At 42.9% G+C, this 27,476-nt stretch overlaps 3 protein-coding genes across 4 annotated transcripts; all 3 read right to left on the bottom strand.

Moving 5' to 3' along the window:
* Positions 1 to 1,970: 1,970 nt before the first annotated feature.
* Positions 1,971 to 8,370, bottom strand: LOC120032948 (E3 ubiquitin-protein ligase RNF25-like). The gene is made up of 10 exons (XM_038979228.1): positions 8,332 to 8,370; positions 5,587 to 5,655; positions 4,936 to 5,032; positions 4,434 to 4,501; positions 4,240 to 4,309; positions 3,921 to 3,992; positions 3,589 to 3,735; positions 3,318 to 3,407; positions 2,985 to 3,122; positions 1,971 to 2,867 (listed from the first exon to the last, which is right to left on the bottom strand). Exons 1-10 carry the CDS (start codon positions 8,346 to 8,348, stop codon positions 2,073 to 2,075), a joined length of 1,563 nt encoding a protein of 520 aa, XP_038835156.1. The 5' UTR covers positions 8,349 to 8,370; the 3' UTR covers positions 1,971 to 2,072.
* A 7,238-nt stretch (positions 8,371 to 15,608) lies between these two features.
* On the bottom strand, positions 15,609 to 21,493 carry LOC120033285 (ras-related protein Rab-35-like). Of its 2 annotated transcripts, XM_038979563.1 has the most exons (8): positions 21,013 to 21,488; positions 19,413 to 20,198; positions 19,086 to 19,259; positions 18,555 to 18,605; positions 18,265 to 18,388; positions 17,858 to 17,982; positions 16,564 to 16,688; positions 15,892 to 16,149 (listed from the first exon to the last, which is right to left on the bottom strand). In XM_038979563.1, the coding sequence occupies exons 3-8, from the start codon at positions 19,144 to 19,146 to the stop codon at positions 16,000 to 16,002; spliced, it is 636 nt and encodes a 211-aa protein (XP_038835491.1). In that variant the 5' UTR covers positions 19,147 to 19,259; positions 19,413 to 20,198; positions 21,013 to 21,488; the 3' UTR covers positions 15,892 to 15,999. The 2 variants fall into 2 exon arrangements, with proteins under 2 accessions (XP_038835498.1, XP_038835491.1); XM_038979570.1 differs by lacking the exon at positions 16,564 to 16,688 and having other exon boundaries at positions 15,609 to 16,149; positions 21,013 to 21,493.
* A 285-nt stretch (positions 21,494 to 21,778) lies between these two features.
* On the bottom strand, positions 21,779 to 27,476 carry thoc6 (THO complex 6). The gene is made up of 13 exons (XM_038979431.1): positions 27,367 to 27,476; positions 26,939 to 27,030; positions 26,641 to 26,705; positions 26,330 to 26,433; positions 26,159 to 26,196; positions 25,943 to 25,991; positions 25,782 to 25,853; positions 25,467 to 25,569; positions 25,280 to 25,329; positions 23,320 to 23,382; positions 22,879 to 22,989; positions 22,408 to 22,536; positions 21,779 to 22,014 (listed from the first exon to the last, which is right to left on the bottom strand). The coding sequence occupies exons 1-13, from the start codon at positions 27,379 to 27,381 to the stop codon at positions 21,934 to 21,936; spliced, it is 972 nt and encodes a 323-aa protein (XP_038835359.1). The 5' UTR covers positions 27,382 to 27,476; the 3' UTR covers positions 21,779 to 21,933.

Genomic DNA, 27,476 nt, shown 5'->3' with positions numbered 1-27,476 from the left:
GAAAATACAATACTTTTGGTTATGGAAAATACACTGTATGTGGACACCCATTCAGATGAGTGGATTCGGCTATATCAGCATCACCCGTTGCTGACAGGTGTATAAAATCAAGCACACAGCCATGCAATCTCCATAGACAAACATTGGCAGTAGAACGGCCTTACTGAAGAGCTCAGTGACTTTCAACTTGGCACCGTCATAGGATGCCACCTTTCCAACAAGTCAGTTCGTCAAATTCCTGCCCTGCTTGAGCTGCCCGGGTCAACTGTAAGTGCTGTTATTGTGAAGTGGAAACATCTAGGAGCAACAATGGCTCAGCCGCTAAGTGGTAGGCCACACAAGCTCACAGAACGGGACCACAGAGTGCTGAGCTCGTAGCACGTAAAAATCGTCTGTCCTCGGTTGCAACACTCACAGCCAAGTTCCAAACTGCCTCTGAACTGTTTGTCGGGAGCTTCATGAAAGGGGTTTCCATGGCCGAGCAGCCACACACAACCCTAAGATCACCATGCGCAATGCCAAGCGTCGGCTGGATTGGTGTAAATCTCACCACCATTGGACTCTGGAGCAGTGGAAACGCATTCTCTGGAGTGATGAATCACACTTCATTTGGCAGTCCGACGGACAAATCTGGGATGCCAGGAGAACGCTACCTGCCCCAATGCATAGTGCCAACAAAAATTTGGTGGAGGAATAATGGTCTGGGGTAGGCCCCTTAGTTCCAGTGAAGTAAAATCTTAACGCTACAGCATACAATGTCATTCTAGACGATTCTGTGCTTCCAACTTTGTGGCAACAGTTTGGGGAAGGCCCTTTACTGTTTCAGCATGACAATGCCCCTGTGCACAAAGCGATGTCCATACAGAAATGGTTTGTCGAGATCGGTGTGGAAGAAATTGACTGACCTGCAGAGCCCCAAACTCAACCCCATGGAATACGTTTGGGATGAATTGAAATTCCGACAGCGAGCCAGGCCTAATCGCCCAACATCAGTGCCCTCACTAATGCTCGTGGCTGAATTGAAGCAAGTCCCCCAGCAATGTTCCAACATCTAGTGGAAAGCATTCCTAGAAGAGTGGAGGCTGTTACAGCAGCAAAGGGGGGGAACCAACTCCATATTAATGCCCATGATTTTTGGAATGAGATGTTCGACAAGCAGGTGTCCACATACTTTTGGTAATGTAGTGTATATTTCACAGGCGTTTAGATGGTACTATGATTGTCTACATTGCTTGTTTCGTCACTGAAATTAAGCAACTATTAGAATGTTTGCAACCAGGAAATGGCAGAGTGATTTCTGCATAGTGCACTTAATTATTTGGGGTGTAGGGGAGGGTCACTTTTTTCAAACATTCAGGGAGGGTCAGGTAAAATTATATTTTACTGAAGTGAGGGCCATCCATTTTTATTTCAGATGACGATATTCTCCAGGTATCCCTCATAAATAATGTAGTGCCTAAGCTAATCCTTTCATACCCCTGTCCCACTCTCAGGTGGAGCTGTTTCCTAAAACCCTGAAGTACAGAGACATCTACCGGCCAGTGCAGCGCCTCAACGGGCGCCCCATCTACGCTTCCCCCGGGGTGTCAGTGTCCCCACTGGGCCCCGTTAGCAGCGGCCAGACTTCCAGCAGAGGGGCTCTCTCGCCCGGCCTATTACTACTGCTACTACTGGGCTGGGGGGTGAGGCTGGACACCCAGGGGAGGGGAGGTATGCAGAAATAAGGGGTGGAGGGAAAGCAGGAGGAAAAAAAGGAAGAGGGTGGGGAAAATAAGTTGAAGTGTTTGATACTCAAGGGAGGTCAATTTCAGCCGATTTCTGTCAATAATAAATGTGCTGTATGTTCCCTCAGACAAATGTGCCCTGTCATTAGTATCTTATGCAGCAAAAAAAATGCTTCAGCGTAAACTAAACAACTGCCCACTAACGACAACAATTCAAACGGCAATAGGAAAGACAGGACACACCGGTTCACTTAGGTGCCAGACAACGCAAAGCTTTATTTGAGGTGTGTCGAGAATGTAAATGGAGGTACAGACATAGTTGTTCTTAGTTCCTCCTTTGTCCCTTTGTCATAGAGCAGCACCCTCTCTCTCCACCTCTCCCACACTCTGATGGAAGCCCCTCCCACCAGCCATGTGAGCTCTGCCACGGGGGGAGTTGGCACCTCCCCTGCTTCGCTGACCTCGCCCGTCCCAGTAGCGATGGTACCTGCCCCCCCGAGCATCCCATTGGTCCGTTCCTCTGAAATACCTCTCTTGCCATTGGTCAGGCTGTTGCGCTGAACCACGAGTGCCCCTCCTTCCCCTCTCTTTATGGCCTCGCCCAGGCTCCATTTCCATGCCGTTGCTAGGTGGGATGTCCATTTTAGAAGTGTCCAGGCTTGATTTGCTTATTGGCTGACCATCTTTAGGAACTGGAGCCTCTTGTTGGCCTAGCTCCGTACATCCCTCCCCTTCTTCCTTCTCTAATTGGCTTAACTGTGCTTGTCCCAGTTCCGGGTGGCTAGAGTTCTCCTGAAGTCTGGCTTTGATCGGTGCGTCGTGAGAGTTGGCAGGAGGAGCACTGTGGAAGTTGTCATGTTTCTCTGAGGACAGGGAGAGTTTGTCCAGATGGTCAGTGGGGGGGACAGGTGTCCCTGGGTGGGTGTGGGGCCTGCCTCTCCCTCCCCTCCTCAGGCCCCTGAAGTGACCCTGTGGCCCTTGGTTCCAGTACTGGTGACCTGTCCTTCCCCTGCGATGCGAGTGGCCAGCGTGCTGCAGCTTTGGTGCTGTAATCTGATTGGTGGAGGCAGGGGGAAGGGAGGGCAGTGATTGGCTAGGAGAGGTATTCCCGTCAGCGCTGACGTTGTCCGAGTCGGGAGGCGGCTGTGAAAAACAAGTCGCAACATTGTTTAATTTAGATACATTATCAGGAAAGTGCGCGCTCACGCACAGACACACTTCAGCTAATATTGTTTGCTAAGCCCCTCCTTGCTTCCTTACCTCATTAATATGTATGAGGAAGCGGTTAGACTCCGCCTCTGTGTCAATAATCCCGCCTTTTGCTTTCTGACGCTCCAAAAGGTTCTGGAGGTCAGCCCACTTCTGCCTGAACTCCACCCCTATCACCGCTCCCTCCAGCTGAGTGAAGTAGAGGTCAGCACAAATAGATGTATTTGCAATAGCAGCCACTATAATTGAAGGTGTTGTGTCCCTCAAGTGGTGTGGTTGAAATTGCAAGACAAAATATGACAGTACTGTGGAGGAAAAAAGAGCAACTACAAGAAGCAACATAGCAGTACAGTGTGCTGTCGGTGTGTGCAGTTGTGTCTTTACCTTTGGAAAGCTAGGGGCGGGATTGGACAGGAGCTGGTCAACATTGTAAGTCAGAGGTTCTCTACACACGGGACACACAACGGTTAGCTCCTACAGGGGGAGGGAGAAAGAACCGCCAGTCAAAATGACCACTAAGTGAATCATCACTAAAATCTCCAGGAATATAGAAAAAAAAAAAAAATACATTGATATCCCCCTCCCCCAAAAAATGCAGTTTCACTTCAGGAACTCCCAGTCAATTATACTGCTGCATATGGATACTTGATCTCACCTCATCGTCGGTCCTCTCCCGTGTCTTGTCCTGCTCCAGCTCCTTCTCCCTCTCCTCGAGCTCAGTCTCGGAGTGAGTGATGTAGCGGCCTAGGCAGTGGGAGTGGAAGTAGTGGTAGCATCTGGTCTTGGTGAACGCCTCCCCATCCTGGGACAGACCAGAAAGACAAGGGAGGATCACACACTGCTGCGGTCCCATTTTGTGTCCACTTGCTCACTCCCTCTCACGGATTTCAAAAGCATTGGATTGGTGTTAACATGGGCTACAGAGAGTTTCAAACAGGAAGACTAGTCTTATGTGGACTAATGGAAATACTAATTAAAACAGATCACCTTAAACCCGTAAAGGCAGATGACGCAGTTCCCATGGGGAATATTGCTCTCCGTCAGGATCTCTTTGGCTTTCTGAGAGAGACAGAGAAAAGAGGGACCGAGTCAGGTACTTGATATTCATCTCTATTTATACATTCCTAAATTATTATTATTATTATTATTATTTTTTTTTTTTAATCAGGACAAAGGGAATCCTTGATCCACAGTTCTAATTATAATATCACAAATACAGTTCTTAAATTACTGTGGTCTTCAACTAAGAGATTTCAAATAAGAACAGAGAGAATGAGAGAAACGGGGAGAAAGAAAGAGAACTGGCCTCAATGAGCTGGTACAACACAGGGGAACCCAGGCAGGACTCCGCCTCTGTCTGCAGACATTTCTGCACACTGGGAGAGAGAGAAATCTTGGAGCAATACAAGCAACAGGGGACATAAACAAAATTAAACTACCCTTCATCAGAGCAGACTACAATGAACCTAAGATGGAGGACAACAGATTTACTCTCGTTACCTGCACAGCTTGTCATCAGAAAGACCCCGAGGGTTGTGGATGGAAATGGAGGGAGGAGAGGAGGGATACTTAGGAAGAGAAAGAGAGATCAGTGTATAACATTTGGAAGTGGCATGTCCTGAGAATGAAAGGGCCAGGGCAGGGTTCTAAGGACAGGAAATTATGAAAGCACGAGGAAAAACTTCCACAATGACAGGAAGTGTTGTTGCTACATGGAGGGTTGTCTCAAATCTCACACAGGGACCCCTCAACTCTGGTCCTGGAGAGCTATTGGGTAAGCAGGCGTTTGTTACATCCCTGCACCAATACACAAAAGTGTACACACCTTGTAGGTAGCTCTCCAGGACAAGGGAAGGCCAGTATATTTAGGGAAAACACCATTTTTTTTTTTTTTTTTTTTACACAAGTAACCTAAATGCATGACCTAAGCCAGGGGACGGGGAATCATTTTTTCCAATCAAATGGATTGCAAAGGACAAGGAAGAAGGGAATATGAGCATACCTGCAAGTCGAGTGTCAAAGTTAGGGTGAGTCGCACAAACTGAGAGAGGGAATCTTCACCCGTGGAGGGATATAGAACCAGACTCACCTCCCATCCCCTATAAGAGAGCGCAACAGAGAATGTCAATTAAACACACGCATCCACTTCAAAGCCCGAAGTCTATCAGCTATTCATCTAGTCTTATCTGTTGGCCGGGGGAGGCTAATCAGTCATACGTTATAGTAAAACACCCGGGATAGAAAAGAGAGCAGAAAGAGATGTCTGTTTAAGTGAGCAGTTGGGAGGACAGGATGTTGAATATAGAGGGGGGAACGCAACAATCAGCTGAGTATGATGCAACAGACCTGCAATTATCACTCTCTGGTCCAGCCTCGTGACGCGACAAAAAACATAGCACAGTCTGATACAATGGCGTGTGGTGTTTGTGTGCCTATAGTATTATAGTCTGGTCACAGATCTGTACTATATGTCCTTAAGGTGAACCAAGTTACTTTGTCATTTGTTGCTATGCTACACAAGGGCACAAACAGATCTGCAACCAGGCTACAACTGGTATTTATATAGATTCATGAGTCAGCAAAATCCTGCTACCATCAGTGAGGTCTTAGTGGTGTTCTGGGGCATGGGTTATCATCAAACTGAGTGGCTCACCCATCTCTCCTGTTAATCTGCAGCTCATCCAGATAGATGGACTGGAGAACCTCAATCTCAGACAGCACACTGTAGAGAGGGGATGTAGCCAATGTCAATGAGTGACGCAACAATCTGGACGTTACTGCAGAAATGGCTTGAACTGTAACGCATTAACTTACTGCAGAGCAGGATCATTAACTAGCTAAACCAAATGTAAAAATGTAGAACCTGCATAGCTCAGTTAATCATGCGTAGTAAATTATCAAGCTAGCTATAAAATGACAGCAGGGTCGTTTAACCTCACAAAGCACACGAAAGAGGATTAACACCCACCATCTCAGATTGTTCAGAAATGATTTTGTTCTAAATATAATTTGATCTCTGAAAAACTAAAGTAATTGATTGCACCCAAATTGGCTATTTTAATTTATAGGATTCATATAATAATCGAACACCTGATTTGGACCAAACCTTTTTCCAACAACAGGGTATTGTTTCTTCATCCTATGTAATGTATTCCCAGTGAATTTGGTGATGTTTTCAAAACCCTGTTCAGAGAAATTCGTAATTAAAGTTGTTAGGTTTATGTTCCATCCTACAGCATCAGGTTCTGACCACTAGACGGTGGAGTTTGAGATGTTTTATAAGAACCCTCCCATGCTTTGGTTCTTGTCCACTAACTTAGCATTCGTCATTGAGCTACATAAAATACTCCATAAAGTCAAAGTGAAAAAACAAAATGTAATAACTCAAATTGCCGTCGCATAAGTATTCCCCCAATTTGTTTATACAAGCCTAAATTAATTCAGAAGTAACATTTGGCTGAACAAATAACAGAAGTTAAATGGACTCACTGTGTGTGAAATTGGTGTTGACATGATTTTTGAATAACTACCCCTTCCTCTGTCCCTCACACACAACATCTCCCTCAGTCAAGTATTGAATTTCAGCACAGATTCAACTAAAGAACAGGGAGCTTTTCAAAAGCCTCATAATTAAGGGCAGTGATTGGTAGATAAAGCAGCCATTGAATATATCCTTAAGCATGGTCAAGTTAATAATTATGCTGTGGATGATGTTTTAAACTACCCAGACACAAAGATGCAGACATACTTCTGAACTGAACGTACTCGGTAGTTGCTTGAAAATCTATGGCAAGACTTGAAAATTGCTGTCAAGCCATGATACCCAACACATTGACAGAGCATGACGAAATTTGATTTAATTAGGAAAGTCTGTTAAGAACAAATTCTTATTTACAATGACGGCCTACTCCGGCCAAATCCGGACAATGCTGGGCCAATTGTGCTATACCCTATGGGACTCCCAATCACGGCCGGATGTGATACAGCCTTATGAGACTAACCCAAGAAGACTCACAGGCGTAATCGTAAGTTGTTTCTAACATTGACTCAGGGGGGTGAATACCTATTTAATTAAGATGCAAGTGTTTCATTTTTCATTCATCTTTAAAAAAAAATATTTGAATTTTTCTTCCACTTTGACAGAGTACTTTGCGTAGATCGTTGACAAAATGACAATTAAACCATTTTAATCCCACTTTGTAACAAAATAAAATGTGAAGAAATCCAAGGGCGTGTAGACTTTCTGTTAGGCACTGTCCCATTGACTTGCATTGGATTTGTGTCACAAATGCTAAAACGTTAGCATTTGAAACAGTGGCCAGGTAAACAAAAGCATGGGTTGCTGTCATACCTTGTCCATAAACCACTTACAGGGTAAGGAACCCAATGTAATTGTGATTTTGATTAACTATCCCTTTAACATTGAGGGGCTGTTTAAAAATAAATAAGCATCACCTACTAGCAGGATCACCACCATCTAGTGGTAAGAACCTGGTAATATCAGAATTAGGATAGGACATAAACCTAACAAGTTCAATTACTAATTTCTCTGAACAGGAGGAGAAAAATACAAATCAACTAATTCTATGAGAAAACATTACATAAGACAAAGAAACAATACTCCGAGTCGCAGTTCCATACTACTTGTCACTCGTTGTTGCGGTGGGTTTGGTACGAGGGGTCCACGGCTGGCGTTTGACCATTTCCTTGGATTCTTCATGACTTACTCATTGTTAGAAAAAAGTACGGCCAAAACCGGATGTTAGGTACTATATTTATTGGATATTATGAATGCCGTACATTTAAATTGCCAATTTGGGTGTAATCAATGTTGTTAATTTCTCAGATCAATTACATTCCAGCAAAACAATGTGTCAGGAATGCTAGTGTTATCGGTTTCTAACTACGGAAATTATTTCAGAACAATATGAGATGGTGGGTGTCATGGCTTGCTGAAATGACATGGAACGACGTAGCACTGAACCAGAATTTGGTCGATTCTCCTCGCCACGTTCAACGTCTCCTTTAAGGCCAGATTCTGGTTCAAGCCGATATAAACTTTGTGTATTTTTCTAAATGGATGTCAGCTAACTAGCACTGTATGTAATGTAATCTCTTTGGTAAAATGTTGAACAAACAGCTTGCTTGCAAGAGCCTTTTCGTATAATCACAACATGCATCATACCCTGCATGGCATCACCCCCTGCACTCAGCTGTGTCGTTTAGTTAACTGGGTGTAGCTAGCAAGCTAGCGACACATAGCTTGCAAACCACAATCTACAACGTACATATCATTTGAAGATACGTTTTCAATTAAATGGTACTGAATATGAATGAACGTATAATACAGGCATTTGACACATTTTCTCCACCTACAAGCACTAAACAACAAACTCACTCGCTTTCAGCTGCCATCTTCGTTCTGCCGACCGGGACTACTTCTTCTTCTATGGTTTATTGGTGATGGCACATTTTAAATGTGTATCCCGCCACCTACTGTGTGGGATGGAAACAGGATTACCAAAAATGGAACTAAATGACAGCAATGAGACAGCCTATAGGGAGGAGGTCAGAGAACTGTCAGTGTGGTGACAGGACAACAATCTCTCCCTCAATGTGAGAAAGACAAAGGAGCTGATCGTGGACTACAGGAAAAGGCTGGCCAAACAGGCCCCCGTTAACATCAACGGGGCTGGAGCAGTGCGAATCGAGAGTTTCAGGTTCCTTGGTGTCCACATCACCAACAAACTATCATTGTCCAAACACACCAAGACAATCGTGAAAAGGGCACGACAAAACCTTTTCCCCCTCAGGAGGCTGAAAAGATTTGGTATGGGTCCTCAGATCCTCAAAAAGTTCTACAGCTGCACCATCGAGAGCATCCTGACCGGTTGCATCACCACCTGGTATGGCAACTGCTCGGCATCCGACCGTAAGGCGCTACAGAGGGTAGTGCGTACAGCCCAGTACATCACTGGGACCAAGCTTCTTGTAATCCAGGACCTATATAATAGGCGGTGTCAGAGGAAAGCCAATAAAATTGTCAGAGTCCCCAGTCACCCAAGTCATAGACTGTTTTCTCTGCTACCGCACGGCAAGCGGTACGCCTAGTCTAGGACCAAAAGGCTCCTTAACAGCTTCTACCCCCAAGCCATAAGACTACTGGATAATTAATCAAGACTATTACATTGACCCCCCCCCCCCCCCCCCCCCCCCCTCCATTTGTTTTGTACACTGCTGCTACTCACTGGTTATTATCTATGCATAGTCACTTCACCCCTACCTACATGTACAAATTACCTCTAACCTGTACCCCCGCACACTGACTCAGTACCGGTACCCCCTGTATATAGCCTCGTTATTGTATTGTGTTACTTTTTATTATTTTTTACTTTAGTTTATTTGGTAAATATTTTCTTAATTCTTCTTGAACTGCACTGTTGGTTAAGGGCGTGTAAGTAAGCATTTCACGGTAAGGTCTACACTTGTTTGTTGTATTCGGCGCATGTGACAAATAAAGTTAGATTTGATTAGATTTTTTCTCAAAGTTGCCAGGATGTCACGTCTGCTGCTTATATCAGTACACTCATAACAACTTAACCATTACAAAACTTCTATTAGATCAAATAAACCTAATTTAGTAAATATGCCATACATTATTTTGGTGACCAAATTCAACACTCTCTCATTGACCTCCATAAAAAAACTCTTTGCTTGGTGGGTGAAACAATGAAAAAACGCCACCTGCTGGAGGGAGACAGATTTTCCACCGAGTTCAGCCTCTCTCTTCCCCTCTGCTGCAGTCGACTGCATGTTGCTAAAGTTGCTCTTCACCAACTTCATCCTGAGGGGGTTCAAGAAAGATGGCGGCGAGTGCAGATGGGATATTATCTTGCTCCGAGTAACTTTTATCCCTCTCAAACTTACTTAAATGTAACAAAACTTGGTTTATTGTAAACACAACAGAGAACAACGCTCAGTAGATCGTTAACTTGATCGGAAACTTGGCAAAGAAGAAGAAGGCAGTTGCTAACTGACCACTCATACACCAGAGAGAAAACACCACCTGACTCCTCAGGAGAAGAAATGGAGGAATCTGGACATTCGGTTGATTCAGAAACTCTAGTCAATAGTCCTGCACCCAAAAAGACAGAGACAGACTTGTCTTTGCGCGAACTCCAGGTTAACATAATCGATGCTGTCACTGTAAAGATACACGAAAGAGCCGATGGTCTGGAAAAAATGATACACGAAAACACATAAAAAATCGTTGACCTCGAGACCACCCTGAATCATGCATATGAGAGTATCGGAGAGTTTAAACGTGCAAACACTGCAACCTCTGATAAATGTACTGCAGAGGAGAAGACCATCGCCGATATGCAAGAGCGCTTGTCGGAAGCAGAGTGATACCGTAGACAGTGGGGGCTACGGCTTTGTGGTGTCCCCGAGGACCAGGGTGAGGATGTGAAGCGCATAGTAAGAGACATCTGTAACCGTGTGGTTCCGGACTTCCCCGAATGATATATGGACATGGCTGTGGATGCCGCTCATCGTATTGGGACAAAGCAAGATGCCATCGGCAGCCGCTCAATCATCATTCAGTTTGCTTTCCGCACAGCGAGAGATGCAGTTTGGAAGAAAGCAACGGAAAGCGCCTTTCTGAAAGAGAGAAAATGTTGATTCGGTGAGGACCTGACTGCAGCAGACAAGGCAGCAAAGGCAAAGTAGTGGCCTCTCGTCCAACAGACCCGAAATCAAGGAAAGGGTGGATACTACAGGGGAATATGAGCCTTTTTCGCTGACAAAAAATAAATTAGACTTGGGGGATTTGCTCCACCGTTAGCCTTATAAGGTAGCGCCTTCCCCACAACAAACTGAGCATTCTAGTTTTGAATTGTGGTGTTATGGTTTACAAGTTAAGACTTCTGTTAATACAATTATGAAGCACCTTTTTATAGAGACGGTAGAGTTGAGATTGCATTGGATTTTCCTTTCTGTTTTGTATATATGGACTTGAAGTTTATATTTTTTTGTTGTTGTAAGGACTGCAACGCAGATCTTGTATTCGTTCAAGAAACACATTCATGCAAAGAGAACTATAATTTTAGGAAAAATCTGTGGGGCAGTGACATTATCTTGGCCCACAGGACTAATCATTCAGCTAAGGTTGCAATTTATTTATATTTTTAACTTTTACCCCTTTTTCTCCCCAATTTCGTGGTATCCAATTGGTAGTTACAGTCTTGTCTCATTGCTGCAACTCCCGTACGGACTCGTGAGAGGCGAAGGTGGAGAGCCACGCGTCCCCCGAAACACGACCCAACCAAGCCACACTGCTTCTTGACACAATGCCCGCTTAACCCGGAAGTCAGCCACACCAATGTGTCGGAGGAAACATCGTACACCTGGAGACCGTGTCAGCGTACATGCGCCTGGCCCGCCACATTTTAGCAGACAATTTCAAAGGGACTTTTTTGTTTACTCAAATAGACACCAATGGACATTTGCTAGTAGCGGTCATCAACCACATGGACAGATTATTTGTGTTGTGTAATGTACTGTATATAGATACTGTTCTAGTCCTCCAAATGACTTACTCTAGAGGAAATTGAGGACATTTAAAAAAGTTTTCTGAGAAAATATCCATCCAGTCAGATTATAGTTGGTGGGGATTTTAATATTTTAATATAATTTTAATATGGTTTATTATAATGAGACTGATAGATTGCCCCATAGACCTAACATTGGTGTGAACAAATTGGTGACTTTCTGCCAAATCCTGGACTTAATTGACATATGGAAAGTTTAAAAATCCTGGAAACAATACACATGGAGTAATAGAGATCGTTCACTACAATCAAGAATTGACTTGTGGGTGATAACCTCTAGTCTTGAGCCCAACACTGTAGAGGTAAAAATACTGCCTGCAGTCCTGATGGATCATAAAGTCAAATGGCTGACTGTAAGAATGTGCAGTAATGATGATAAGAAATACTCTGGTGGTTATTGGAAATTGAATAACTCATTGTTATTGCATGGTGATTGAAAATCTGTGATTAAGAATCTAATTTCTGTTTACTGGAATTTAGCTACCTCTAATGCAGAATAGGGGAAATATTGGGAACTGCTGAAATTTAAAATCCACTCAGCCTGTATTACTTATGGGAAATGGCTTACTTTAAGAAGGAGATGTGAGGTAGCTGAGCTTTCTGAGAAAATAGCTGATATCACACTTAATGAGAAAGAATCAACTACAGTAGATACATTTTATGAGGAAAAGGCAAGCGGAGCCTTCATAAGATCCAGAAAACAATGGCTTGAAAAAGGTTAAAAGAACAGTAGATACTTTTTCATTTTGAAAAGAGGAGAGGGGAACTCAACATACTTCGAATAACTTAAGATTAATGGGGTAACCTCTGAGGATAGAGAGTTGTTATCAGACTTTACCACTAAGTTTTATGAGAATCTTTACTCCTTAAATACATTTGAGTGACTCTAAGGTTCTTCTTGATTCTATAGAGAATGTTAACTCGGTTAGTGAAGGATTCAATCGGTCTTGTTGTCAAGATTTATCCATTATGGACATCCGATATGGGGTTGCTCGATTAAAAAGAACAAATCTCAAGGTTGTGATGGATTAACCTCTGAATTTGACAAAACCTTCTCTGAAGAAATAGCACAATTTTTACTTGAAGCCTTTAAGGAGGCTATAAAGAAGGGAGAACTACCTGCCTCTCTGAAGCAAGGGGTTATTACTCTCATACCTAAACCACACAAGGATCTCTTAATTATTGATCATTGCTGTCCAATCACACTCCTAAATGACGATTACAAAATGATAGCCTAAATCTTTGTGAAAAGGTTAAAGATATGCTTGAATGATCTGATTGATGAATGTCAATCAGGATTTATGAAAGGGCACCATATATCTAATAATCTAAGGCTAGTGTTAGATTTGGAGTATTGTGATCTATTGGATGACTTCCCTGTTACCTGATTTTTTAATTTTCAGAAAGCATTTGATACTGTAAGTTACAATTTTATATTTGATTGTCTTAAGCATTTGAAGTTTGGTGATTTTTTTGTTGATGGTAACTCTGTATAATGGTGGCAATAGCTGTGTCAAACTGTCATGGAATATCCTCAACGTTTAACATTTACAAAGGAATACGACAAGGTTGTCCAATCTCACCTTTTTTATTTTTGTTAGTATCTCAAACCTTATGCTCATTAGTTTATCAAAGTAAATTTGAAGGTATTACATTCCAGGCCAGAGAGATCAAGATATCCTAACTGGTGGATGACACCTCACTTTTTTTTGAAAGATGTCACAAGCTAGATTAGCATTGGATATCGTGAAGCTGTTCTTCAAAATCTCAGGTTTGGATTTAAATCTTTCCAAATGTGAGATGTTTGTTCTGAAAGGAGCTGTCAATCCAGCAGATTGTAACATCTCTGAAAAAGATACTGTAACCTGCCTACTGTAACCTGCCTTGGTGTAAAGATAACCAAAAATCTTAAGGCTGAGAATAATCTTCATTTGAATCCTGTAACTGAATCTATAAAAAATGTATTATCCTCATGGTTAGGGAGGGATTTACGTCTTCAAAAGAGGGTGCTTTTATCCAAAACTGAGGGGCTATCTCGTGCATCTCATCTATTGACATTCCCAAATCCACTTGCTGTACCTTAGGCTATTGTACAACTTCACATGGAAAAACAAGCCATATAAGATAAAAAGAGATGTTGGCGGTCTAAATGTCTTAGACTTCACTTTCTTTAATTAGATATAAGTCAACTGGGTTAAAAGGTACTTAAAAAATCCTCATAGTTTCTGGAATATTGTACCTCATTTTGTTTTTCAGAAGCTCGGAGGGCTTCATTTTTTACTACAATGTCCCTATATTGTGGGTAAACTTCCTGTGGAATTGGCAGCTTTTCACAAGCAGGTTTTAATTGTGTTTTGCTGTATAAACACAACTTTTCACCTCATCATCCGGACAGCTGAAGAAGTTCTGGGTTTGCACAACCAAAGAATTTCTATACAAACTGTCAGAAACCATCTCAGGGAAGCTCATCTGTTTGCTCGTCGTCCTCACCAGGCTCTTGACGTGACTGGAGTTCTGCGTCGTAACCGACTTCAGTGGGCAAATGCTCACATTTGATGGCCACTGGCATGCTGGAGAAGTGTGCTCTTCACGGATTAATCCCAGATTCAATTGTACCGGGCAGATGTATAACGTTGGTTTCCCATGCTTGTTCAATGAACCATAAACAATTAATGAACATGCACCTGTAGAACGGTCGCTAAGACAGGTCACAGTTATGAAAACTTAGGACACTAAAGAGGCCTTTCTACTGACTCTGAAAAACACCAAAAGAAAGATGCCCAGGGTCCTTGCTCATCTGCTTGAATGTGCCTTAGACATACTGCAAGGAGGCATGAGGACTGCAGATGTGGCCAGGGCAATAAATTGCAATGTCCATACTGTGAGACGCCTAAGACAGCGCTACAGGGAGACAGGACGGACAGCTGATTGTCCTTACAGTGGCATCCGAAATTCACAATTGCGGGACAGGCACAAGATGGCAACAATAACTGCCTGAGTTACACCATGCATGAACGCACAATCCCTCCATCAGTGCTCAGACTGTGCGCAATAGGCTGAGAGGCTGCACTGAGGGTGTGTAGGCCTGTTGTAAGGCAGGTCCTCACCAGACATCACCGGCAACAACGTCACCTATGAGCACAAACCCACCATCGCTGGCGTCAGACAGGACTGGCAAAAAGTGCTCTTACACCGAGGCGTTACACCGAGGCCCGTACTCTGTCGCGGGATCGATTTGGAGGTGGAGAGTCGTTCATGGTCTGAGGACGACCATGTCTCGTCAGTCACTGGTACAGAAATGGTTGAGAAACGCTGTACTGTACTGCCAATGTTTTGTCAGCACTACTGCCTGTGTCTAAGTAGGGTGTGTATGGGGGGTGAGTTGGCACCGCTTGCAATGATGTGGACTGGTGTGGATAAAATGCCAGTCCGCCCCTAGCTCAAATTATTGGTCTGGCTATCTCTGGCCTCTCCATGCACGCAAAACCTTCGTAGCAGGTTAGGAGAGCATTTTCACTTACCCAAACACTTTTTCTAACCTTAACCTCAGTCTCCTAACCTGCTGCGTAAAAGTAATTTCCGTATAAAAGTGGCGTGAAAAGAGTGTTTCTCAAACCGCTTGAGCAGCCAGGGATGCAGTCAAGATAATTGAGTAAATAGTTACTGAACATTGGCTTTAGAGGCACAAAATGCATCATTGTGTAAAAAAAGAAACCAATTACCAGTCTTGCATTCATATTTTGCATCACCTATAGCTTTGTAAATAAACTGCTGGTATAGTAGCCCAAAGGCCAGCAGATGACAATATCGAGTCGTTTCATTTTACCGTCCAAATGGAATGTTTTCAGGCTGCAAAAGTGTCGACTTTCCTCCTTAACTTGATTTAAGGTGGGGGAAAAAAACAGGGAAAATATGCGTACTTTCTTTATGAAACAGCATTTTCCACCACCAATCTAGGGTGGCTAATGCTACTTCCTGTCATTGCGTAGAGCATTCACACCAAGGGTAAATAACACTTCCAATGTGTTCGCAATGGTATATCGCATATAAAGGCACACACAGATCGACTTTATTGCTCACTGTTTATTTAGACGTTACATTTTTCACAACAGTCTTTTTCATTACAAATAAGACAGATACATCACTCTAGTCACTTTTGAAGTCATTAGTGTATTTCCTAAATTAGGGATTTTAATGACAGTTTGACACAGTGGGGATCCAGTTTCCCTTTTAATGATAAAATGACATTAATATGCATTCATAAAAAATAACTGCTAAGGTAAAAATTCGGCACGTAACAGTGGTTCTCTGTCCTTACCCTCTTGTAATCTTGTCTCAGTGCAATGTCAACATGTAATGTCCTGGCTCTTTCCCCATGAGTGCAGACATACTTTAGATGCTCGACTCTCCATTGGTCTGTCCTGTTCTTAGAAAATCTCCTTCCTTTCTCTCCCTCAGCAACACTTCTTCCCCCTCTTCCTCCTCTCTCTGTGTCTGTGAGAGTTGATGTCGACCGTTTCCTTCTCTCGTTCCCGCTCTCTCTCTGCACGACTCTGACTCTGCTTCTTTGTCCGAAGGACCATGTGAGTGAAAGCCATAAACATCTGAGGGAAGGAGAGATGGGGAGAAGGAAAGAGACAGGGCAAGGACTGTAAAATACATACGCACCCGGATACATACCAGTACACACGGAAGTGCTATTCCTTGGAAAGGGAATTCACCACCAGGTCTAAGTTGAAATAAGTTAACCGTTTTAGAGATATAAGAGATGACCATGATCAAACTTCTGATAGCACCACAGCCCACTGGTGTGGACAATTTATTGGCAGTGTAATTATTATATATTTTTTTTTAATTCAAAAAAGCACAATAAACTGATAATTCCCTGTGAGAGCCATATCAGGTCTCAAGCTCAGCTTTCCCAAAGACATCTGGGATATTTGAGGCTTAGTTTTATTTTATTACTGAGGAAGTGAATGAGGTACACCCTGAGTTAAGAACATGGCTGCTAGGGTCACCTCTTCCACGTTGATGTTTTCTTTGGCGCTCGTCTCAAATACCCGGACGCCCACCGACTCCCCGAAACGCATTGCATCCTGGGAGTCCACCTGCTTCTTGGAGGGGTCGTCATTCTTGTTCCCCACTGAGGGAGGGCGAGAGAGAGAAGTGGGGATGAATGAAAGATGTTTTGGACAGCATAGTACACTACATGACCAAAAGTATGTGGACACCTGCTCGTCGAACATCTCATTACAAAATCATAGGCATTAATATGGAGTTGGTCCCCCCCTTTGCTGCTGTAACAGCCTCCACTCTTCTGAGAAGGCATTCCACTAGATGTTGGAAGATTGCTGCAAGGACTTGAATCCATTCAGCCACGAGAGCATTAGTGAGGTCGTGCACTGTTGGGCGATTAGGCCTGGCTCGCAGTCGGCGTTCCAATTCATCCCAAGGAAGTTCGATGGGGTTGAGGTCAGGGCTCTGTGCAGGCCAGTCAAGTTCTTACACACCGATCTTGACAAACCATTTCTGTATGGACCTCACATTGTGCATGAGGGCATTGTCATGCTAAAACAGGAAAGGGCCTTCCCCAAACTGTTGCCACAAAGTTGTAAACACAGAATCGTCTAGAATGTCATTGTATGCTGTAGCGTTAAGATTTCCCTTCACTGGAACTAAGGGGCCTAGCCCAAACCATGAAAAACAGCCCCGGAAATCTATTTCACGAAGCTCCCGACGAACAGTTCTTGTGCTGACGTTGCTTCCAGAGGCAATTTGGAACTCAATAGTGAGTGTTGCAACCAAGGACAGATTATTTTTACGCGCTTCAGAACTCGGCCGTCCCATTCTGTGAGCTTGTGTGGCTTACCACTTTGCGGCTGAGCCGTTGTTACTCCTAGACGTTTCCACTTCACAATAACAGCACTTGGAGTTGACTTGTTGGAAAGGTGGCATCCTATGACATGACCGTGCTATGTTGAAAGTCACTAAGCTCTTCAGTAAGGCCATTCTACTGCCAATGTTCATCTATGGAGATTGCATGGCGGTATACTCGATTTTATACACCTGTCAGCAACGGGTGTGGCTGAAATAGCTGAATCCACTCATTTGAAAGGGCGTCCACATACTTGTGTATATATAGTGTATGTCTATCAGTTCACAATCAGGCATAATACTAGCACATTGGACTGGAAGTCAAAGTCATTCCTCAGTGAATTTTCTTAATTCCTAAATTTCTATCTATCCATTCATCCAATCTACTCTATCTATTTTACTCTTCATCCATCCATCACCTCAGCATACCAAACTCACCTAGGATCTTACAGACGTTGTCACAGTTCTGAGTGATCTCATTAAGCCACCTCTTCACGTTCACAAACGACTCTGGGTTGGTGACGTCGTAAACAATAATCACGCCGTGGGTATTTCTGTAATACCTGGTAGGAGAAACAGGGAGAAAGTGGAAAATAGCAACGGATTGTAAAGAGTACTGTATAAAAACAGGTTGATAGTTTTTCGGGTGATAGTTATCGTTGGCTGGCACTCTATCCCGGGCTGGTATCAATAGCACTTAACTGAGTTAATGACTATAAAACTGAAAGAACAAAACTAACTGAAATTGAGCCTAAATCCGAACCAACTATGGTGAAAAACAGCATTTGTATTGATATATAGCTTCTATACATGTAGATAGATCATTGATATAGATGATAGATTACGTCGAGGTGATGGTCCTAAAGCGCTCCTGGCCCGCCGTGTCCCAGATCTGCAGTTTGACTCGCTCCCCGTCGATGTCCACCGTACGGATCTTAAAATCCACGCCGATCGTAGTGATGTAGCTACCTGCAGGCCAAAGCAGCAAGGTTAGAAATACACACACACATACACACAACATGCTAAGCACACATTCACAATCTTGAAGAAAACATTTAAAAAAACGGTTCCTAACCACTCACACATTCAAATCGTTTAATAGTATATATTGACCAGATAGAGAACAGCAACTCACCAGAGAAGGAGTTATCTGCAAATCGTAGTAGTAGACTGCTTTTCCCTACATCTAGAACAGAGAGGTCAGACAGGGATGAGAGGTTAGGTGATTAGGCCTTTCTTCATTCACTTCTGAGTAGACAGTATCAGGCTACTTACTGTCCCATTACTAGTAGCCTACATATGGCAAGTCACATCACTACAGCATGGGTAAATGTTTTTAACTCTTCAGACAATATGATAGATTTTGAGACAAATAAGTCTCCTTTGTAATTCATCAGAGCTGTAAGTTTGGTGAGTAAGTGAGGCATGTTCATCATAATCACCCAATGATAAACAGATTGACTGATATTTGCTGTGTTACTAAGGAGATTAAGCAGTAATATTAGCCTAATTCTTTAAATCACAACTCACACAATATGAGCTGCCTGCTAAACATCAGTGTAACAGCACAGCACACTTGAATTACACTACTATTTTAACGCAGACAGAGTAAGCACTAAGGGACCACAGGAACTTTGTATGAAAATGGAAGTTAAGATGCACTGACTGGAGTCTCCAATGATGAGCAGTTTGAAGAGATGGTTGTAGTCCTTTCCCGGCCCCGCCATTTCTGCAGACAGTGCTCTGTTGGTTTCAGTAATCCTCTCCCAATAAATGCAGTTCCACAGGAACAGATTCCAGTCTTCCCAAATCCCAGGATGAAACAGTCTCTCCCCCAACGCTACCAGTTCAGAATGGAAGAAGATTTTGTACAGAAAACATCCACAAAACACTTACATTGCAATTTTATTTCCAGTTGATTTCCCAGATCAAGTCCAGAATTCTTATTCAATATTACAAACTATTACCGTTACCTCGCAAGTGCAATAATTACCAGTTAAATCAAGTGTATTTCCAGTTTAGTAGATGGCATTCCGTTGTCGTGCTTAGGCCTCGGTTGGTTCTGGTTCCACCTCAGTTCCAGTTCCTCCCACTAACTCCAGTAGGGGATTCCCAGTTATTTGCAGCACCACATTCCGACTCATCACAGGTTTACCTAAGTTCTCTTTCCATCAGTCCAGTAAAGTGTTTTTCCCCCTTAAAGTTGGGCTGCAGTGACAGACGGTGAAGGACTTCTGTCACGTTAAACTCTACACAAGAGCAAAGAGACTATCCTCATCAAATTGCGTTCTGGCAGTCAGTCACTACATCCATGAGCGTCTGAAAGTGCTCAGTTGTTGGTCTGTGTCCAAGGTAGACGTATTGTTGTTGCTTGATTAGCTAATACTTAGATATTCCAGTGGGTGGCATATGGATGTAAGGATTCACGTCACTGCTCTTCTCAGTTAGCACTTTTGCTTATCCCACAGTCTCACTGTCATCTCTGCGTCAAGTTAACACGCACCTCTTAGTAGAAACAAAAGAACAGGCAGAGGGGCCTGAAAGGTTGTACAAGCAGAGATCAAAAGCAAAAATCTGAGAGGATGAAGTTCTTCCTCTTTCAATCTACAGTCCACGCAACGTTTTCATCCATTGAACTGCTTCGGTCTCAATCTCTTGGTTTCACTTCCTCTCTGAGCTATGGGCGGAGAAATGGTGGGCGCACAGTACTTCACAGTATTTGGTTTGTTTCAGGCTTTCCTCAGCTCCCTTCTTTGGACCATACCCTGAAAAAGAACATCTGTATGGAACATTTATCAATGAAAATATACAGGGACAGAGTGAGGAGACAACCTGTCATTGTCAAAACTTCCCTGACTGTATGCCAACCCTGTCACTGTATGCACCCTCCCTTCCCCGTTCACTAGAACAGCTGTGTCTCTAAATTTAACGTTTCCAACCGTTTGCCCTCTCTCCACACACTCATTAAATATAGGCCTATATGAACCACAAATATAGGCCTATATTAACCACATGAAACATCAGCCTGCCTGTATGGTTGAAGGTGAGCTGGATTAGGAAGAAGTTAAGACAAATGTTGGGGGAAATGTTATATGGTTAAATAGTAGAGAGGATATAGGCATCATAGAAACATACTTTTTCTTTGATATTCACTAAGTGACCAAAGTATTTTCAGGGACAACTCAAGAATACCTCAAGTCTGTCCGCGTCGCCGATTTAGGGCGAAAGAATAGAAAAGACTGAGGACAGTTTTTTGTTCCATAATAAAAACAGGAAAGAGTACATGGGGCGACCAAGTTAGTTCTTGAAATTGAATCCTGACACATTGGTACAAAGTTAAAATATTTGCTAGGGCTTCTTCTTCTTCATCGTGATTATCAATTAAAACATTACTGAAAATCCTGGGAAAGTGTCCCTCCCTAGTCCCTACAATCGTCAGCTGTCTGAGAAAAACAAGCTGGCTAGGTCGCAACAATAACACTCTTCGTAAATTAGGTACAATCGCAAACTACTCACAAAACAGTTTATGACACAAACCACAACGTTTGATTTAGTTTCAACCCTAGAAATGTGGGTTTAACACACTTACCTACCATGTAACCAGAGGACATTATCAGCAGCTAGGATCAGCAGGGACTGTCTGAGCTGAGGCTAGATTCGTTTGTATCCGGGATCTTTGGGGATTGCCATTAGTAAGCCGCTCGCCCACAGACGAAGTTAAAAGTTACTTTCTCATGGAAATTTGATAAACGCAAAACACAACTCGGCTAGATAACGGTATAGGAATAATTCCTCTAGAGTAGCTAAGTTTCTATGCGTATTTCAAACGCGTCGTGCTACAAAATGATCAAATGCGATCACCAAAACGATGACTTGTGCAATTGGTCAGTCCGAAGAAGAAATACGAGGATCTGTTGACCGTTCCAGACGTCTTGGTTCCGGGGGGTTGACTCAGGAAAGTTCGGAGCCTTAGACTGGTCCACGGCCCGACGTCTTCAGGCCACACCTGAGTGTTGTTGAGTCACTTTCATCCAAATCATGTGCTTCTCCCTCCTCTCTGTTCATCCCATCTCCCTTCTTGCTCAATGTGCTTTATCTTGTCTCATCAATACACACAAAAAACGAAATAGGGTTGTTTGTTCTATACTTGTTTAATGGGATTATTGTAGTATTTGGCAGGGTTACTTACACTCGCTGCAAATATGAAATAGGAAAACTGGGGAGGGAACCCAACATTCTAGAAATCTAAATGGAATAATCCAAGACTTTATGTAGACAAGACATACAGATATTTCAGACAATTTATTCCTTCAGAGCATAAAACCGGGGCAAATTTATCAAGACTGAAGCACAGATATGGAAAAGTGATCAAAATATTTTATTATCATAAAAAACATGAATCCTGGAATGGGCATCCTTTGAACAAGAGAGGCATGAGTTATGTACAGAATAGTGTAGTACAATTATCCAAGACAGCACATTATGAGCTTAAATGGGGTTGTGTGTGTGTGTCCTCAGAAAGACAGCGAGAAGGTTCTGTAGGACAGGTTGGTGAATACGTCTATCTGGTGACTGCTTCCACCTACTGTGAGCACCTGGAACAGCAAAGACAACAGAAGACAACCACGTCCTTCATACACTGAAAACCACCACTGTCCCTGCTTAACAAAACTCAACCATATCAACAGACCATATCAAAACTGAATATCAATTATACCATGTACTGAAGCTTTGATGTGGACAAAACTATTTATTACATTGTAGACGCTCTATACCACAGTGCCTTACAGTAGTGAGTGCATAATTACTTTACTTTTTCGTACCTACAACCCTGGGCGTTGCAAGCGCCATGCTCTACCAACTGAGCCACACAGGATTTGTGAAAGAGAACAGGAAGACCACAAGCGGGACGAGCAAAGAAGGACATTTAACCTGAGGGGTTGGATGAGTAATGTAGTGTTCAGATGGTTTGTCTAAATGACTCTCACCCTGTTATCAGTGCTGTTGAGGTTCAGTGCCAGCGTGTTGAGGGAGTGGGGGGTGCAGGGTATCTGAGCCTTTACCTCTCCCCCCAGGAGACAGTGGGACACACACTGGCCCTCGCCCACCGACAAGATCTACAGGCGGGAGAGAGGTCACAAATACACACAGACAGACGGACTAGTGTCTACAGTTAGAGAAAGACAAACCAATAAACTCTTTCTCCCTTCACACACACACCCTGAAGATTACACACACACACACAGTCTGACCCACACACACCCTGAAGATCACACACACACACACACAGTCTGACCCACACACACCCTGAAGATTACACACACACAGTCTGACCCACACACACCCTGAAGATCACACACACACACACACACACACAGTCTGACCCACACACCCTGAAGATTACACACACACACAGTCTGACCCACACACACCCTGAAGATTACACACACACATCTCACCATGTCCTGGTAAAAGTTGGCTTGTCGCTGGCATCCGGAGAGAGGGAAGATGGAGGTGGGTGACATGGAGCGGAGGTGCCATAGAGAGAGGGATGGGCCTCCTCCACAGAGCTGGTGAGGGAAAATAAGGGACAGGGGTTAGGGAGAATTATTTAATTACATTAAAGGAGATCAAATTACAGGAGGAAATGCTGAGTAATCTTACAGTATCTGCATTGCAAATACTTTCATCCTGAAGGAGTAAAAGACAACAGCGCGAGGCATTCCACAGGTGGTTGACCTTGGCGACTGTTCTAACGCATCGCCACGGCAGCCACACTGATAACATAAGTGCCACATTTCAGACTGAGGTACTGAACAAGTCATTACAATTTCTAGAAAGAGAGCTCATCCTATGGGGAAGGGACTGTTGACTAATTGCAAGGGCTGCCCTTTCCTCACCATCCAATCAGATTCTGTCGTCAGGCAGCTGATCCACTTGCCATATTGGGGGCGGGCGCATTCCTAGGAAGAGAGGGGGAGTGAGACAGAAGTGAGAAAGATTTTGTTTGTAGTTTGATGTGTATTTTGTCCAGCAATCTGCAGAAAGGTGCCATATAATATGGATGTCAAACGTTCAGCCTGCTGCACAGGCCCTATGCAGGCTCTAGTGTAGACCACCTGTCTGGTTAAATTGTGTTTAGGAGCATTTTGTCATCACTAAACAAGTGAGAAATGTGATAATTGAAAAAAATCTGTTTTCTTGATTTACTATCATCCTAAATTAAGATAATTATTTTGCCATATACATTTTATTAGATATTACCCAACCTACACAAGCTAATGTTTTGACCACATGAAATTGGGGGGGAATTACACATCCTTTTAACCTCAGATTGGTGATGTATTATAAAAAATGTAGTCAACACGATGACAAAAGATCAATTGCTTAAAACATATCAATATCTTTGGTTTTGTACTGCTGATTTTGTCGTACGCGCTGGGGTTCGCAGGACTTAGACGGCAGCCATCATTTTCTTTCTGAAATGGCATGGATGATTTGGCAGTTCTCTATAAAAGACGCTAACCACACACCGATGCACAAATTTGACAGTCAAACTATCACTTAAATAGCAGCCAACAGTTGTCACTGTTGATATCCTATGGAGGGTTGTGATTAGTTGAAGTTAACAGAAAGCCCCCCCCCCCTTTCCATGATGGCAGCCTCCTGAAATCAACATTCCAAAATATAGATAGAAGCCTTCTACACATTCTCATCTAAACAACAATGTATAGGTTATTCCAAGTTTCCGTGTGGCCTTGAATAGTGTTTGATCAAAACAGTGCGACACCCCAAACGTTTGCCCCGTTCTATTGATTTCAGCGTGATATCGATGGAATTGATTAACAAAAAAAGTGTGGCGTTACACTTACCGCGTTGGCGACCCACTTGAATCAAAATACAACTTCAAAATGTAGCTAGCTGTCTCCTACAAATTGTCCTCTAACCAGTGATGTATACATTATTCCCAGATTCCGTGTGGTTTTTGAGCTGTGTTAGTTAACAGGACATGCAACATTATTACATTTTAGTAATTTAGCAGACGCTCTTATCCAGAATGACTTACAATAGTGAGTGCATACATTTTCGTACTTTTTCGTACTGGTCCCCCGTGGGAATTGAACCCACAACCCTGGCGTTGCAAGCGTCATGCTTTACCAACAACCTCACGAGACCTCATCCTCCCTCCTCTCGTGCAACAATTGATTTCAACGTGATAATCGACAGGAGTGACTGACAAAAACAGTGTTGAGTTTGTCTTTCTGTTTTGGTGACCCCTGTACCAAATTTCTACATTACAAAATGTAGCTGACTGTTCTGCAGGTTTTCCTTTAACAAGTGATGTAAAAATATATCCAGTTTCCATGTGTATTTTGAGCCGTGGTTGTTTCAACTGCGCATATACCCCCCACCCCATCGATGAGTGATTTAATGTCACTTGACAAAATAACAGGGTTTTTGGTGCATGTGCAGTTTATAAGGTGCTCCTTGATTACTATTGTTGCACATGTGTCTGTAGATTGGGCTATCAATATGTCTTGTCAACAGGAAGCACCAACAGCATCAGTTTCAACTTAGTTTTAGGAATATTTAAATTGAACTTTCAACATTAATTTCCAATGGTATTGTACTTAATCAGGTAACAACTGCTTAATTAGTACAAAAATAGGCTGTGATTGATTTATTTTGATGATATACCAGAAATCACCAAAACAGGTTTGCCCTGCCTACATATAAACACGTTTTTGGTGAAGCAAAAAAATAACTGAAATATACTTTTGTATGTAAGAAAGATGCTACATTATCACTTCTGTACATATGGAGGGTAGGGGCAGGCACCCACCGATCCCAATATCTTACCTCATATTTGTAGACTTCAATGCAGTGCACGGATTGGCCGGTCCTGTGGTCTGGAGGCGGAGCTCAGAGAGTGAGATACATGACAACACTACAGTATAATGTAATACAGCCATGCATTGATTCCAGATGTGTCAGTGACTGACAAGGGAACCTGAAGCAGTAATAGGTTGCTTCATCCGTCACTCACCCCATATCCTGACAGCGCCGTCCTCACTCCCAGAGAGGATCTCCCCCTCCCTCTCTCTCACACTCAGACAGTGGATGTAGTCTGTATGACCCTGCAGAACTGACTGGGGAAGGGAGGGAGAGCAATAAAGAGATTGAACATAAAGGTTAAGTGTGGGATAGCGAGAGAGAGGGATGAAGAGAGAGATAATTGTAAGAAAGAGGGAGAGAGGAGAGAAATTAAAAGAGATGTAGCAACGAAGAATATTTATATAAATGGTCAACAACACATTGCTGAATCTTGAGAAAGAATCGAATAAATTAATTTCTCTCAAACCTTAAAGACACCACTTTCCAAATCCATTATGTGGATGTTATTGTCCCCTCCACCAATCACTAGACTGTTCTCCTGAGAGAGAGAAAGAGAGAATTAAATAGAGAACTTGTCTCAGTACAGTGAGGTACTTAATGAATCTGAAAAGGTGTCTGTGTACTCACTGTGGGATTGACAATCATGGCATTGATCTCTGGGATCTCCAGGCTGGATCTGCAAAGAGGAGCATTTATGAACATACACACTTGTTGGCTACAAGCATCAGACAGCAAAGACAAACATCTGGAGATAAAATAACCAACACAAATGTACACAGTCTACACACAGACAAGATTTCTTGTGTTTTCTCAAAACAAATGTACGGCTGATTGGTGCCTTACTTGTAATTTGGCCTCCTTGTCCAAGCAGCCTTGGTATTCTGGGAGAGAGAGAGAGAGAGACAGAGACTTGGTCCATCTCACATACCCTCATAGACTGTATAGAAATACATACTGTTCACACTAAACAGCCATTCATTTTGGTAGGCTTGCTTTATCTTGTAACGGCCTTACCCGCTTGATAAGCTCAGCCCAGCTCCATGCACTGATCTCTCCATTGCCGGCACTCAGGAGGTGAGAGTCCGTGGAGAAGAGAGAGAAGACGGGCCCCTCGTGAGCTGAGAGAGAATAAATGAGTGAGGGCGAGAAATACAGAAAATTAAGAAATAGAAGAGGGGTAAGAGGAGCAGACTGAGAGACAGGTGTCACAATCTAGGGATGAAGGGTGAGATACAGCATGTCTTGAAAGCTATTTCACATGGGTGTTCTACCATAAAGTAGCAAGTAGAGAATGTTTCAACACATCAAAGGAAAGAGAGACTGACCAGTAAATGTGAGGATGGGTGTCTGGCTCAGATCTGTAGCATCTGGGCTAAGCGCTGAGGAGAGACTGGGGAAAATGATTAAAATAGCAAATTACTGTAAAGAACACAAGTAAATAAGATGCATTGGACTTGGGCGTTTCAGATAAAAATGTGCTTTATCCATTCAAACATTTAAATTATATTTTTTTATTGCAGGAACAGGCTGATTACATCATCTCTGTTCATATCATTGTATTTGTCACTACTCAAAGTGCAAGCAGCCAGTAAACTACATGTCCTCGACTTCGCTCAGTCTCACCTGAACACCGCTATCTCGCCGTAGTTGTTGCCGGCGGCTAGGAAGCGACCACAGGGAGAGAAACTCTGGGAGAACACTGACATGTGGAGGTGCTGGACGAAGAACAGTGACACATAGTTAATGTAATTAAGATATCAGATTTTAAAAAACAATAGCAACATTTTAAAACATATTGAATGGGTATGATACAAGTATTGCTAGCTAGATGTTTAACGTTACAGTAACATTAGCTAACTAATGTAGATAGCTAGATGACTAATAACATGTCTGTAAGCGTTCATGTAGCTAGTGCAAACTAACTTAGCTACGATCACATTGCTAGCAATCGTGTAATCGGAACAGGCGACTTGATTGCCGTTGATTGCATGACTATTCCTGATATGGCCAGAAGAAAACAGTGTAAATGCATAAACGGTAGAAACTGTTACCTCGATAGGACCCATTGCGCATACGAATATACAGTTTTAAGCGTCAAAAAATATAAATTTTGTTGAACTCAACTAATGTTTGAGAATGTCGTGTTTCCCATTTAAACCAG

The sequence above is a fragment of the Salvelinus namaycush genome, chromosome 3 (assembly GCF_016432855.1).
Source record: "Salvelinus namaycush isolate Seneca chromosome 3, SaNama_1.0, whole genome shotgun sequence".
Classification (NCBI taxonomy): Eukaryota; Metazoa; Chordata; class Actinopteri; order Salmoniformes; family Salmonidae; genus Salvelinus; species Salvelinus namaycush.
The sequence above is the reverse complement of the archived record's forward strand: the minus strand, read 5'-3'. Positions and strand labels throughout refer to the sequence as shown.